Raw genomic sequence first — 16,162 nt, forward strand, 5'->3', positions numbered from 1 at the left:
TTGGTGGTTGTGATCTCGAATTTCACCGGAAGGATTTGAAGTGCTTTAAGTCGTTTCTGGATAGGACAGATGTTAGGAGAAAGTAAATATTATCATCAAACTAAAGCTTATTTATGATCAGTTCTAGGCCAAAGCATAACTCGAGTTTTAGTCAGTTACCTAACCAACATGCACTGATTCAGCCTTAACATGTTCTTAGCACTGTGCCAGCTTCAGTGAGAGCCGAAAGAAATACGTAACACCGTTCTTGCCCACAAGTTGATTCTAGTCTAGTTTAGGACACAGGTAGAAAAGAGACAACATGTAATTTATATCAACTTTTTGAAAAGCTGTTTCTAAAAGATCCCTTAAACGCAGATATAAGACATCTGACCACCTAATGAGAAATAACCTTTAGTGATGGTGTCCAGTGTTTCCGATAGAGTAGTTCATTTCATAACGCACCCTAAATTCTATGGAAATAGAACATTAGTTGAGTCACCTTCTCAGAATGTTATGTTGGGCAGGACTTTACAACGTCATGTTGTGGACAGCTATGGCCGGGGTGGTCACTGGCAGGAAGGGACGGTGGTTCAGAATGGTACTATTATTATTTTCACTTACAAATGAGCAAACTGAGGTATGGAGAGAATTTCCCTCGTCTTCCCCCTTTGTTTCCCATAGACTCCTACGTAACATAGCTATCATTTAGCACCTTGGTTTTATTGTTGTTTTGTTTTGCTTAACAAATGATAAATATTTCACTGTTGCCAATAGATTTCCTAACTGTAACTACATAATAGGTCTTTGAGTAGGTTCCGCATTACTTACTTAACCTTTTTTTTTTTAAATTTATGGTTGTATATAGTCTCATTTCCTGGGGGCACACTCCCAGATGAGAAGTTATCTTATCAAAGATACAGGCATATTCATGCCTTTGATATGTAATGGGTGTGGAGGACGAGGAAAGGCTCCTAGGACGGCCAACAGATCATGGCTTTGCTTCTAATACTTACTTAGCTGAGACAAGCTACCTGGTGTTCCCTAGAGGGGAGGTTCAAGTGTAGAGAGGATCAGTTGGAAAGCACTGGTGCTGAGGGAATGGGAAATAGAAGGAGGCAGGAAGGAAGGTCCAAGGGCAGCTAAACCACCCCAAGCCAAGCAAGGCGTCTGTGCCGCAGAACCGTCTGTGCACTGGCACCAACGCCAGGGATGGGGCGGGCGGGGATTCAGCTGCATGGAAGACAGCAAAGATCATCAGAATGCCAGTCATCAGGGACAGAAGTCCAAACACTTCTGCTCGCTCCTGCTTAGTATCAGTTGCCAAGGAAAACACAACACGTAATACAGTCACGCAGTGGATGGAACAGCATTTGTACTCACAGAAGAGACACAGCAATATCAGCTCCAGGAATGTGCACTGGGCCCTCATGGCTAGTTGATCCTCCCCAACAGCCAAAGGCCCGAGTGCCCCACTGGTGTCTCAGCAAAGCTCCTCCTGACCCACTGGAGTCTCCTGACCCACTGGAGTCTGTACTATGGAAAGGGGAGTGGGGGAAGCATGCCCCAGGGCTATTTGACTTACCGTGCTTAAGCAGAATACAGGAGTACATATTGAGCCTGGATCAGGGAAGGATAGTCCCATATAAGGTGATAAGCCTGGAACAGGCCGTATGGGCTCTTTTTAACTAAGAGGTGTTCTAGGCCTAAGGGCCATTCTGACATGGGTGAGCAGGACTTAAATGGGTCTAAGGCCCATTCTTACACTGAGCGGGAGACTGCCTTTCCCAAGCGTGTCCACTATAGAGACTTGCTCAGTAAATCTCTGCTAAGGAACTTAAATCCGACTAACTGGAGACCTACATGTGAAGGCAGAGTATCCAAAGCCCCTCCTGGTGAACATCACTTCCCCTGGGCCCTACTGGCGTGCTACTGCTGCTGCTTTTCTTAACTACAACTGACATGCCAGTTTCCTACAGTGCATTTCAGGAAAGAAAATAGTCTCTTATTACCTCACACCTACCAGTTCATTTTGCAGTTCTCACTTTAGTAAGCAAGTTTGCAGAGTATTCATGGTTGTATACACTTGATTAAGTACTGGAAATGAAATTCTTAATTCCATCTCCAGTCTCTGCCCACTCGAGTCATCAGGCAAAGGAAACTAGAGTGTCTTGGATGGATGCGTGAAGATTGGTGACATTTGATCAGGGTCTGGAGTGAGATTCCTCCCCAGAGTTTTTGTCAAGTGGGCAAAAACTTAAGAAAGCATATTGAGCCATGTCTGAATTTTAGGATGTTTTAACGCAACCCCCCCCCCCAACTCCATACGGGAAATAAAATTAACTGCTAGCAACTAAGTTAAATTTAAATGGACTCTCATTAAAAAAAAAAAAATTCTCGAGCATGTGGCTAAATCCTATGCAAAATTGGTTATATTAATTTGCTTAAACTAGCAAAAAGAGATACAAGTGAATATACTAAAAACCAGTAAACTGTGTACTTTAAAGGGTGAACTTCATAGTATGTGACATTACATTTGAAAAAAAGGCAAGGAAAAAAAAATACTAGTAAATACATGCATAAAAGAATCCACGTCTTCCCCAGAAAACAAAAAAACAAAAATCCTGTGACTCCGTCTACATTCATCTCCGGAGTGCGCACCGTGCACCGCTCCTTAAAGCATGAAGAGCCGGGTATCCAGACTGTCCTGTCTGGGTCAGCACAGATGAACCAGCGTGCCCAGGGTCTCAGCAGCCAGGCAGGCCCAGCAGAGCTTCCATCCGCACCCAAGGCCCTATGCCTTACAAGCCCGGATCGGAACCACTGTGGTTCTCTGCCCTCCGCGAGCAGGGAGGGGGGTGGTCCCCAAGCACCCACCCGAAGCCCATCTCCTCCCGTCCCCGCCCGCGAAGTCCTGCCGCCGGCGCGGGCTCTTAGCCCCACCGCCTAGGAGGGAGCCCGGCACGGACAGTCCGCGAGTGTGCGGCGAGCCGGGGCCGGGACACCGAAAATCCAAACGGGGCGTCACGCCTGAGTGCTCTGGCCGGCCTGCTCACCCATCTCCCGGCACGGGCGGGAAAGCGGGTCGGTGCCGGCAAGCCGCGGCGGGCGCGGGCGGGACCCGAGAGCGCGGGGGCCTGCGGAGGCCTGCGGAGGCCTGCGGCGGCCGTCCGCCCGCAGCCAGCACTGTCGGCGGCCCTGAAGCTCCCGGGACCTTCCGGGACAGGCCGCGCGGGCGCCTGCAGGACTGCTAGGCCCGCGGCTGGGGGCTGCCCGCACCGCTCCCTGCTCCCGGCCGGCCCGGTGGACGCCTGCGGGCTGCGGGCAGGCAGTGCGCCGGGCAGCCCTCAGCCGGCGGCCATGGCGGCGGCGCTGGGGGCGCGGGGGGCGCCGCGGCTGCTGTTGGCGACGCTGCGGGGCCGGGGCCGGAGCTTCTCAGTCACGGTGAGTGCCGGGGCCCGCGGTGCGGGAGGAGGGCGAGGCCTCGCGGCGCCGGCTGGGGGGCGGAGGGAAGGGCTCGGGCCGGCCTGGGACCTCGGACCTCGGAGAGCCGCATGCCGGCGCCGGGCACCTGCCCGACGCCTGGCCTGAGACAAGGGGCCCGCAGCACCATCGTTTCTTCCTGGCATACACATCCCGTCGTTGTCTACGAAACTGCCCGTCGGGGGGACAAAAACACCGAGGACGAGTTTTGTTTAGAGAAAGCACGAAAAGTAGCTGGGAAGGTATCTGATACTTAGGGTCACTTGACGTGATTAAAGGCGCTGTGTCGCTCGGTGGTGCGCTCGCCCAGAGCAGGGAGCGGCTCCCGCACAGCGCGCCCGCCCGAAACCCGCTGCCTCAGCGCTGAGTTAACTCACTTGTTTTGGTGCGATGTTTTTGGAGGAATTATTAATCATTTGGGGGGTGACAAATTTATACCTCTTTCCTCTTCCGCGGGGCGTTCCGTCCGTGTTCTGGCATTAGAAATTAATATATTGAGATAAATTAACTTGAGGGAAAGTTTTAACACGCAGCACCACCTAGTGGGGAAATGTTGCATTAAACTTCCCATTTCGTTTTAAGTTGCTTGCTAGAGCCCCTTGGCAGTTTGAAGTCTTGAATAGGATACATTTAAAATAGCTCGATGATAGAGGAAGGTGAGCACTGTTTCGTGGCCTCTAAGGTGAGAACACGGGTTGAGTGGTTACTGTCACCTAAGCGTGTCCCAAGGCATGTCTGTACCCAAGGAGCTGATGATTAAGTGAAATTACGGGGTTCAGAGGAACGAATAAACAGACATGATTTGAGTGGCTGCCACGTGCCAGGCTCTATGCTGGGTGCCTTCACATTCAAGATCTCTTTAACTGAACTCTTTCAAAAAAAATCTCGGGGCTCCTGGGTGGCTCAGTCGTTTAAGCATCTGCCTTCAGCTCAGGTCATGATCTCAGGGTCCTGGGATCCAGCCCCATGCCAGCTCATCGGGGAGTCTGCTTCTCCCTCACCCTCTGCCACTCCCCCTGCCTCTGCTCTCTCTTTCTCTCTCAAATAAATATATAAAATCTTAAAAAAAAAAAAAAGTCTCAACGGGTAGATGTTGTGATACCCCCACCGAAGACATGAGGATACTGGTATTGAGAGAAGCCAAGTGATTGGTTCAGCATCTCCACAGCTGAAAATAATCAAGCGAGGCCTTGGATCAAGTTTGTTCTCTCCAGATCCTATGCTCTTCCCTATCCCTGTCCCCATCTCCCGCAGAAAAATAATTAAGCCCATCATAAAGGGTTCTGCAGTAGGTGTGTCTCCATGGGGACCATTTGTGTTACGTAGATGAAGTGGCTGCATTTCACAGTCCTGGACGTGGTCCCTGTTCTTGGGCAGACTCCTGTGGTGAGCGCAGAGCGCACACCATCGTCCTCATTGGAGATGCACGTGGCAGAGTGTGGAGGGAAACAGCTCAGCAGGCGTGTTCCACTCACTCCGGGTGACTGCTGCATTGCCCACAGCATGGTTCACAGTTTTCTTGGCAGCTACTCAGAGTGGACACAGGTCATTTAATTTCTTTCCGTACTTTTCTGAGTTGACTTACCATATTTAAGTGACTAATAAGCATTTTAGATTATTTCCTATAGTGGGTCACTGTAAAAGTAATGACTAGATGTTTTGAATCTTAATAGTTTAAGTGGTTTTGGTAACAGGTCTTCAAATGTTTTTGTTTAGAGTTTTCTTTTTTTCATTTTTTTTCTTGTGTTAGTTGTGGGGAAGGGTGGCTGACCTAGCAAGGAAGAGAAACAAGAAAATTGGTGCATAAGCAACCTTTTTTCCTCTTCTTAGAATAAGTTGTCTTTTTTTTTTTTTTTTTTTAAGATTTTATTTCTTTATTAGGGAGTGTGCACGCATGAGGGCGGTTGTGGGGGAGCGGTAAATGGAGAGGGAGAAGAAGACTCCCTGCTTAACCCACGGAGCCAGCCAGGCGCCCCAGAGTAAATTGTCTTAAAGTAATTTTACTTACTGTGCCCTCTTAATTACATTAACGTCAGTGATAAACCGTTTCGTGATTTCTGAAGCGGGAATGAGTTGTAGTTTCGTGGTGGAAGATCCAGCTCAGCCCCCAGTTGCTGTTTGATGAGGAGCCCCTAGAGTGTGTTTTGTCCTTCTGGGTGACAGTCCCTCTCTCACCTGAGCCTTCAGTAGCCCTGCAGCTAGGTAGGGTCGGAGGTATTGGTTGGCATTTATGCTGGTATGAGAGCTAAGCTCTTCTGACTGCTGCTAGAGTGTCCTTCTCTCCTTTCTCTGGCTATGATGTTTAGAGTTTCTTTCTTTCTTTCTTTCTTTCTTTCTTTCTTTCTTTCTTTCTTTCTTTCTTTCTTTCTTTCTTTCTTTCTTTCTTTCTTTTTTAAAGATTTTATTTATTTACTTGACAGAAAGAGGGAGCGTGTGCACAAGCAGGGGGAGAGGCAGGCAGAGGGAGAGGGAGAACAGGCTCCCCGCTGAGCAGGGAGCCCTATGCAGGGCTCAATCCCAGGACGCTGAGATCATGACCCTGAGTCAAAGGCAGACACTCAACCGACTGAGCCACCCAGGTGTCCCTAGAGTTCTTTCAATTAAAAAACAAATAGCATGGGAAGTGTGGCATGTGTTAGCCAACAGAGCTCCGGTTTTGAGGGTTTCATCACCAGCGTGAGTGTGGGAAAAAGGTGGGCAGTGCTGGGGAGATTTGTCTTACTGGTGTCCTGGAAAAACTCACTTTACTAAGGCAAGGGCTTTTTTGCCTGTAGTCCAGAGGATCTGTGGACCCCCAGAAGTTATTATCTGAAATCCTGTGTTAAGTGTGCATTTGTGTTTTTCCCCTCTGGAGGTTAGTTTGCATCAGATCTGAAAGGGGATAGTGCACCCAGAGAGTTAAGAGCCATGTGAGTGGGCAGTGAAGGCTACTAACGTGTGTGGGGCCCTCCAGAGAGCAGTGGACCAGGAGTACAGAGCCTTGAGTTCTAATTCGGGACCTGACAGCAGACTTGCAGGGTCTCCTTGCATGGGTGTGCTGACCAAGTTTCCCACATGCGGGAATGCTGGCCCTGGGTAATGGTCACTGGTAAGACGACCAGCGGTAATGGCTAGTGGTTGTGTCTGTACTAAACCAGAGACGCAGAATGGTGAAGCGTGAGGCAACAGTAAGGTGTGTGAGATATCATTAGCATGGAGACAGCCTCTTTTGTATGGAGCTAGCCTTATTTTTGTCTGTTTTTTTGATAACAGAGGAGCCCCAAATGGTCACAAATCGTTGTCCTTAAGGTATTTTTCTACGTCTCTCCATAAGGTAAAGGGCTATGCGTTTGAGTTTAACTGAACCTCTACATTTCAGATACTACATGTGTTCCTTTCATAGGTGGCAGATGCTCACCGTTTGACAGCAGAGGAGAGGAACCAAGTTATCCTTGACCTGAAAGCAGCAGGATGGTCGGAATTACAGGAGAGAGATGCCATCTACAAAGAGTTTTCCTTCAAAAATTTTAATCAGGTAATTATGACATATTCTTGCTAGTGCCGTGGTCTGTGTTGCCTTAGGCTGTAGCTCTTTACTACTACTGGTTGTCTGGTCCCATGTGGATCCTAAGAAGTCAGTGACAGCTCCTCCGTCCTTGTTGACAGGTGCTCCCATTCACCCGGGTGATTCTTAGCTGTAGGGGAAGGGAGTGGTTTTTGTCATTTGGAAAATCGGATTCCAAACCTTCTGGTTTGGTGTGGGTTAGGATATTTAGTTTCCTGGGGCGCCTGGGTGGCGTAGTCGTTAAGTGTCTGCCTCCAGCTCAGGGTGTGATCCCAGAGTCCTGGGATCGAGCCCCACATCAGGCTCCTCTGCTGGGAGCCTGCTTCTTGCTCTCCCACTCCCCCTGCTGGTGTTCCCTCTGTCGCTGGCTGTCTCTCTGTCAAATAAATAAATAAAATCTTTAAAAAAAAAAAAAAAAACCCGAAAGAAAATTCTTTAAAAAAAAAAGGATATTTAGTTTCCTTTCAAATTTTAAATAACATTAAAAGGGAGTGTGAGTTTTTTGTGTGTATCAGAAGAGGGCTCGAGTAAAAGCGGTTGAGAAACATACACCTGCTTGACTGATTTCCCCTACTTTTCTTGGATGCTTGTCAAGTTTTCTTTCTCCCTGTACATGTATTTCAGTCTCTAAATCAAGCCCCAAGCTTCACTGTCTTCTCTGATTGGCTCGTTTTCCCCCAGCCCAAGAGCCAGCCCTTGTAGCTTTTCTTAAAAGCCTACCTCCCCCCTTGGAGACTCAGCCTTAACAAGGTAACTGTTGCATTAGGGCCCCGCCCTGTTTAGAGAGTCATCTCCCATGACTTAGCCTTCAGCTCTTACCCCGCTGCATTTATATGAGGTCGGTGCTTTTGACTATTTCATGTTTGTTCAGTGAGTTTGGTAATCCTCTGGACAGATTTATTGTTTTTATTTATATTAGGTGTCAGCATCTAGAAGGCAGAGACCATGTTTGCTTCAATAACTCTCTATTGTACCTAACACGGTTCTGGGTACAAGCAGGCATTTGATAAATGCAGACATTGATTACAGTGTTTGCCAGTTTCTGGAAGGGTGTGGGAAGACCAGATTTCCACCAAACAAACCTTCGACATGTTTTCCTAGTAAATGCCGTTGGCTCCACTGAGCTGCATGCCCTATTCTGCTCTCCATCCATCTGGCTGCCAGCCTTTCTGCTTTGAGTCTCCAGCTCCTGAGGAGACCTAGACCAAGCCGACTCCCTGTCCCTGCTGCCCCATGTGCCCGACAGCTCTTGTCAGGGGCTTAGCACTCCGTGGCTGGTGGCAGGGAATCCCATTGGTACAGTAAGCTCGTGCATAAGCTCTAGGTAGCATTTTCCAGGCTTATTAAAATTCTTACATGTGTACAGCCTGACTTCTTTAAGCCTGGGCTAATTTATTGGGCTTGAACATGTGGCTTAAAGTACTTGAGTAGTGTTGCCTCAGGCTCTGCCCAAGAGTCCGTCATCCAGCCCACGCTAACCCTGTGCTTGGTGTGACTTCCAGAAATAGGGAGGGAAGGGAAACTGTGTGAGGCATCCTTGATTAATTATAAGATTATTTTATTAATTTGACTTTTTTTTTTTTTTTTTTAATTTCCTTCACTCAGTTTTTAGGAGAAAGAGGCAGATGACACGAACATCAGCCAATGTCAGGGAATGCATTCAGAGAACCAGCCCTGAGATTATATCTCGGGGTCAGTTTTCCAGCCGCGTCTCTTAGGACTTCTGCATGTCCAGTGGCCTGTAACTGCATCTGGTGTTGTGACACCTGTCAGTGCTCACCCGCCCAGCATCACCAGGAGCACACGTGGCCTTCGTGGGGCGTGTTGGGCTGCATTGCTTGTGGCAGGGCAGGAGACTACACGTGGCAGGGAGCTGTGGGCCATCTCAGGAAGATGGTGCTGGAAAGATGGTTTGGTCTAGACTGGATGCTGTCAGAAAGTGGGCAGTTCTATGATTCAGTATTTTAATCATTCTTACCAGTAGGGCGAGCAGACTGAAGTGGGGCCAAAGCTGAAATTAGCAAAGAAGCAACACTCATTAGCTGGGGGGGAGAGGGGGGTGCGGGGGTGGCGTTCGGTACTTTGTGGTGTGGACAGTGTTCGTGTTTTGTCTGTGTTCACATAACCTTGCAGCTTGGTCTTGTTTTTGTTTGAATCCATCCTGCTCGCGAAGAGGCCTTGTCTGCTGTTGGTGTTCGCGTGTAACCCCAGGGCCTCGGTGTGCGTGCCAGGCCAGCTGCCGGCTGTCAGAGTTTCTTTTTCACAACCAATGTTTAGAGTCGTGACCCTCTCTCAGTGATAGATCCTCACTAACCTTTAATTTAGGACAGAAAAGATCCTGGTTTTTATTATAGAACAATAAGAGGAAATGCTAAAATAGGATGTTGTAAATTAAGAAAAATTCCCATTGCAACTTCTTTCATCTAGTGTTTATTCTTTTCTGGTCTTTCTCCTCTGATAGAGTTTATTCACAGTGTAGCAATTATTCATGCAGTTGGTTTTAAAAATCAGCTTGAGTTTTATTGTAAAAGTAGTATTTATTAACTCACCAAATATTTTTTAAGGATCTTCACTGTTCTAGGCACAATTCTAAGCTCAGGTAGGCCCGTTCTAGTGGAGAAGATAGACAAGAAGTGAATGAGTAGATAATGTAATTTCAGGTAGAGATAAGTGCCACAGAGAAAAGTAGGATATTGGAATGGAGACTGTTTAAGGTGGGGTGGTCTCACAGGCCCTCTTTAGGGAGGGACATCCGAGGCCTGAATCATGGAAAGGAGCTCAGCATGTGAAGACCCAAAGGAAGAACATTCCCAAAGGAGAGAAAAGCAGGTACGGAATTCCTGAAGCAGGAATGATCTTGGCCTGACTGAGCAAGAGCCAAAAGGCCAGTGTTCTGGAGTGAGCAGACAGGAGAGACTGGTTGGCGATGGGGCTGAGGAAAGGGAGAGCCCAGGGCCCTAGAGCCTTGTCTGTCCAGTGAAGAGTTTAGATTTTATTCTGGGTAGGAAAGCTATGGGGATTTCAAGCACAGAAGTGCCATGATTTGGCTATGTTCTAGAAAGACTGCCCTGGCTGATGTGCTGTGAATAGACAGCAGGAGGGCCACTGGAACCAGGCATACTAGCTAGGATGCCTTTGTGGCAGGCTAGGTAAGAGATGATGGGGGATTATGGAGCTGGCAGTGGAGTGGAGGGAAATGTAGGATTCCTCATGTATTTAGAAAAGAAAACAAACAAGACTTGCTCTTAGATTGGATATGGGGGAAGGGGAGGGTCAAGGATGATCCCAAGGTTTTGGTTCAAGCTGGAGGGTAAAGGGCGGGACTGTTGGTGTCACTTCCTGAGTTGAGGAAGATGGGGTGGGATAGGAAGTTGAGAACCCTGTTTTGGATGTGGCAGGTATGAGATACTTATTAGTCACCCAGGTGCTGTTATCAGATCAGCACTTGGCTACGTGAGGTCGGAGCTCAGGATGGAAATACTGGTTTGAGGATTGTCAGAGGTTAATTGTGAGAGCACAGGCCTGGTTGGCAAGAGAGCACAGGGTGGAATGGGCAGGTCGAGGCACTGGGCACCTGGTGTGTCCGCTGTCCGAGGACTGAAGACGGGATGTATAATGGTAGGTGAAGGTCAGTTGTTACCTTGCTCCTGAGAAGTAGAGGCAATTCTCTTCGATGGCTTCTATTGTTTTAGTGAGGTTATCAGTTGAGAACGAGCAGAAGTGGGAGGGAGGAATGTTGGAGATCTAGGAAGATCAGAAAGAGTGGAATAGCCCTCTCGGAGGCTAAGACAGTCCACTGATTAGGGGATTGTGGTCAGTTTCTGGGCAGTTTTCAATGTCACTGGAGATTTCTGGTCATACGTGGGAAGTGAAGGTTTTGTGTGTTTTGTCTAGCCACGTTCAGCTGTTTGGGCACAGTAGGTGCGGAGTTGGCTTAATAAAGGCTGTACTCTTGCTAAATGAGTCCAGTGGAGGAACTGAGGGGCAAGGGAAGTAAGGGCGTGTGCAAGGCAGGAATTAAAACATCGGAGCTTGGAATCTAGCTGGTAAGGAGGGAGGTGCGGCTGTGATGTTGGAGACTGAGGGAAGAGGTGGGGGTGTCCATTGGTATAACCTTCTTAGAGAGCAGTTGGGGAGTGTGTATTAGCTTCTAAAATGGACATACCCATTGTTCTAATCTAGAAATTTATCTTCTAGATACTATCCTGCGTGTGCACAAAATGGATATGTGAGGACGTTGGCCTAGAATTTTCTGTCGTGAGGAGGCATTTCCATGTGCCTAGGCACAGCTCCATGACGTGAGGTCTCCCTTGCTGTAGCCCTGCCCTTAGAAAGAGTTTGGGAGGCCCGCTGTGCCCCACGTTCTCCTGGCAGTGGCAGCACCTCTCCTGGCCTCAGCTCTGGAAGCTGGTGGGAGCCACTGTCCGCGAACTGGTCCCTCTCTCCCTTAGCAGAGTTCAACCCACACTGGATGTTAGCATATGTTTTAAAAAGTCTCAGCTGAACATACAGGTAAAAATTATATTCTTTTTTTAGCTTCTTAATAGGTTGTGAACATTTTTCAGTTCTCTACATAGTCTTTTTATTTATAATAAATCTTCAGGAGGAAGGTTACACTTTTTGGGTGTTACAGGTTTTAAGTGGTTTCCTAATGTAGAGTGTGTGAGTCACAAGTTTGCTTTAGAATTCATTTCTCTTATTACTATAGAAAATGAACCATACCTTTTAGAAACATTTTTAGTGGGTGTGTGGATGGCTCAGTTGGTTAAACGTCTGCCTTCCGCTCAGGTCATGATCCCAGGGTTCTGGGATCAAGTTCCGCATTAGGCTCCTTGCTCAGTGGGCAGCCTGCTTCTTCCTCTCCTTCTCCCCCTCCCCTCCCCCTGCTCATGCTCTCTGTCTCTCCCCCCCCCCAAATAAAACCTTTAAAAAAAAAAAAAGAAACATTTTTAGTGACCCTGGGTGAAAAGCCTATTTCTCAAAGCTTTGGGTTATTCTAGATTTTACTATAATAAGAAGCCAGCAAAATACATTGGAACTTTTTCTTTCTTAGTGGTTTTATTCCAGGATATGGTTAGTTCCAGATAGTCCACATTCATTTGATAGCTCAGATGGGTGCAAATATTTAGAGACTATAAGAGCAGAGTTCCCAAGTTCTAATGGTGTTGGTGCCTCCGGGGCCAGAGGTTTCTGTGGCCGGGAGCCACTGAGTCTCCCTGGGGGAGGGCTGCTCTGAGCCGCAGTGTGTTGAGGGTTGTGGGGCTGTGTGACAGGCATGGCGAGCCTCCTTGAGCCGGCAGAGCATAACGCTGCCAGGACTTGAAGCTGCAAAGATCCGTGCTCGCAGCGCTTGGACTCACACGGGGTGGGCTTGGCGTTTGTAAGAGTTTTGCTTTTCTTCTGTTCCTGGAGACTTAAGGAGGGAGAGGTCTCTCAGTGACAAACTGATGCTTAGGTGTTTGGCAACTGCAGGGCACCTGCATTGAAAGAACAAGATGTTGGTGTGAAACGTGGTTGTGAGTGTCCCATAAAGGTAAATTTTGTTAGGTATTGTCGCGGCTGGGGACGAGTGGGAAGCTTACAAAATCAGGTGTGGTTTGAAGCTTTGGAAGTAGGTGCGGAAGGTGAGGCTTTGGAACCCAGGAAAGAGCTATTCCGGATGCCAGCAGGTGGAGCCCTGCAGGGCAGGAGCCCCGACTGGCCAGGCAGCGGCACAGCCCCCCGGGAGGGCTCCCCCATCCTCTCCCTCGGGCATGCTGGCACCTCCCTTGTTCAGCATGGAGAGAAGTTAGTATCAGGAATAGGTCAGCAGCGGCACCCAGACGCCGCACCTGGGTTTGGTATCTTTTGGGTGAATGAAGAATTCCAGGAGGAGGGTTCCAGGAGTTTCCAGTTGGTAATGGAGAACACTTTTGACTCAGGAGAAAGGACGCAGCTTTGTGAGAAGGACCTGGGATTCCCTGCTTTCCCGGAGGAGCTCCTGTACCCTGTCTGTGCTGCCTCCAGTGGACCCGCCCGCAAGGCATTCGATGTCGTTAGAGTGAATCATATGACCTGGCTGACACTCAGCCCGTTTTGACCTACAAAATGGCCCTTCTCAGCCGAACAGCGAGTCACGGGTAGAGCTTGCAGACGAGGTCCAAGCTTCCTCTGTTCGGCATCTTGTTCATCGCGTTGTGGTTGCTGGGGAGTGGGGAGGGGCCTTCTGAGTGACTGGGGCCGTGGGGGGTGCCGAGGAACCCATTTCGTGCATCCAGCAGCAGTAGCACCATATGTGAGTTTGGGGTTTGTAAAATATTTCCCTTCCTCTGCCCCAGAGCTCCTGCTGTAGAGCCGTTGAAAGTTACTGTTGCTGACTTACTTTATAAAAATGTTTTATTGAGGAATTTGGTAATAAGCTCCCGGTTCACATTTTGAAACACTTAGTGAAGTCAAAAGCTTGATGATACCAGAAGAAAGACAACTGTTAATGCAAATCTTAACAGTCCTCAGTGGGACACGGCTCTCAGCAGTTCTCGTTGTGAAAGAATTAATTCGGGTCTCATCGTTGTAAGCCAAAGCTCGGTGCACGTCAGAGTTATGAGTCAGTAATGCAGTAATAGAAATGTCCCATCTGAGCGCTCTTGAGAGTGGAAGCGGACTCTGCTTGTGGAAGGTAGGGGGACACTCCCAGGAGGATGTTCCCAAGGCTGATTCATCACCTGGCTTAGAGAGTGCCCTTTGCTGTTACCGTATAGGCTCCTGTCTGTGTGTCTGGGAAGCAGGTCAAGTGGAAACCTGTCTGCTTATCTCATACGAGGCTTCAGCTTCACCTGTGCCTGCGGTTGGGCTCTGTAGCCACCGCTGACTCCAAACCTGAGAACGCGTCCTTCACTGTCACTGGGATGGACAGCAACGCATCTGAGCAAACTTGACCTCACATTTGAGGAGCTAATTCAAATATGCGTGCGGTGGGGTGCCTGGGTGGCTCCGTCGGTGAAGCATCTGCCTTCAGCCCAGGTAGTGATCCCAGGGTCCTGGGATCGGGTCCCACGTCATCGGGCTCCCTGCTCAGCGGGGGGTGGGGGGGGCTGCTTCTCCCTCTCCCTCTGCCCCATCCCACTCCCCTGGCTGGTGCTCTCTAGTTCTCTTTCTCTCTCTCTCAAATAAATAAAATCTTTAAAAAAATATCTGTGTGGTGTATTCATAACGGTGCTCGCTTTGGAGGTTTTCCTGGGGCTCCAGGGAGTCGTGGGCAGATGGTGCTGGTGTGGTCAGGCCATGGCCGGCACAGCAGGGGTGGTGTCCTGCGGGCCAGGGAAACTAGAGACCAGAATGGTACCGTTCGGCGTCTTGCTTCTGCCGTTTATCTCATAAAATGGGTTTAGAACTGATGTGTATTTGTGAAAACACATGTAATGGACAGACAAGGGGAAATGTAAAACAGGTGTCGAAAATGCAAATATGACGCCACGGCGCGGTGTGAAAATGTTGTGGCCGTTGCCCCGGCCTTTCATAAAAACGGACTTTTAACTGCATCGCTTTTTCTTAGTCGTACAGTAAATCTTCTGTTTACAGAACTTAGCCTGAGTATTTTGTGAAAGTCAAACAGCCAAGAAATATAATTTCCTCAGCAGTCTTTGTCTTGCCCTTTTACAGATGGCGTAAAATCAGGTGTGTAAAAAATAAAAAGCAGTTTGAGCTGACGTGAAAGGTATTTCAGATTTATGCTTTGCAGATGATATTGGTATGATTAATGCATTCATTGCTTTTTTTTATTGCTTTTCACAGATAATGTACATGATGCATGGAAAATGTTGTGGGTTTAAATCTTTGCCAGCTTTAGACTGTGAATATCAACAGATGTTATCATATAAGTACTATAGTTATTATAAAATAAAAAATTTTTCATGAAATGCATTGACATAAATTTCATTTATGTAAATTGCTTTCATTAGTACAAAACCTTAGCGTAGCCATTAGGGTTTGTGAAGCACTTTAGATGAGATTAACTTGGTATAATGTGGTCAGAAATGGGTTGCTTTAAATTTAACTGACAAGAAAATAACACTCAAAAGTTAGGAAATTATCGAGGCATTTGTTTTCTGCCTGCATTGCTGGGACCGCTTAAATAGGTTGAATATGAATTAATAACAATGGACTGCTGGCTCAGTAATTACAGAAAATAATTTAAAGGAGACCTCAAATAATAACTTTGATGTATTTTGGTCTTGCTCTTTTCTGTTCTGCTTTTCTTGAGCGTACCAGCCCCTTGCTTCAATATAGCCTTTGAAAACAACGTTCAGGTTTGCAAAGCAAGAGTTTGGTCAGTAGAGTTTTGGTGCATTTGGGCTGTGACATAGAAACTTATATTCAGCTCTTTCAAAATACGGCTCTTGGGTACAAAGGTGTGGCCTCAACAGCTGCTCGTCTCTCCTTAGCAGCAAATAGAGTGGTGCACTGCTGTTACTGTGACCGGGGGTGGGGGCGCAGTGACCAGGTGCCCTCTGTGTCCCGGAGGGATTCAGCCCACCCGTGTGGACAGGTGAGGGAGGGGCTTCCTCCGTGGCTTGGATCTCTTTGTGTTCTGCTCTTTGCCCTACATATTCGTAAACAAAACAGAACAGTACATCGTCTCCCCCATTTTGCAGATAATTTACCATCGTATTGCCTTTCTGATCGGCCTGGAATGGGCCATTTTAACCAATTCAGTAAATTTCACAGAAGGACCCCGAATCAGACCGAGACCGTGGGATTGTTTGTGGTCACACTGGGTCATGTCACAGTGGGTGTCACACTCACAGCTCTGATTCCTGCAGCAACATGTTTAGGTACTACTGTGACACAGAAAGTTGTTTTTGTTTTTACATGTGTTTTTTTCTAGGAGATATCTTTTTTCCAAGGACTACCTGTTGTATTACTTTCCACCTTAAATGGGTTTGACAACACTTCCCTGAGAAAGGCACTATTCACCAGCTAAAACAAACAAAGCTGTACTTGTTCAAGAGTAACCCAGGTATCACTGTTGAGCAGTCAGAGGTCATTTAATTGTATCGTTAAAATCAATCCTATCAAAACAGCCAGCACCATTAATGAATCTGTTTGCTCCTGTGCTCTCAACCAGCAAGGCAGGACTGTGGCCATCTACCATATCATTCACTAAACTGATTTCAAATG

The 16,162-nt window shown here is 47.8% G+C and overlaps 1 protein-coding gene across 1 annotated transcript in view; it reads left to right on the forward strand.

The window, feature by feature from the left end:
- The first annotated feature begins 3,313 nt into the window (after positions 1–3,313).
- The window catches only part of PCBD2 (pterin-4 alpha-carbinolamine dehydratase 2), a 50,574-nt gene continuing 37,725 nt past the window's right edge, over positions 3,314–16,162 (forward strand). Inside the window, exons 1-2 of the mRNA XM_026508017.3 lie at positions 3,314–3,423; positions 6,845–6,976. Of these exons, the coding sequence (XP_026363802.1) occupies positions 3,340–3,423; positions 6,845–6,976 (216 nt within the window). The 5' untranslated portion in view covers positions 3,314–3,339. The remainder of the gene's footprint in view (positions 3,424–6,844; positions 6,977–16,162) is intronic.

Source organism: Ursus arctos, unplaced genomic scaffold (assembly GCF_023065955.2).
Source record: "Ursus arctos isolate Adak ecotype North America unplaced genomic scaffold, UrsArc2.0 scaffold_5, whole genome shotgun sequence".
Lineage (NCBI taxonomy): Eukaryota > Metazoa > Chordata > Mammalia > Carnivora > Ursidae > Ursus > Ursus arctos.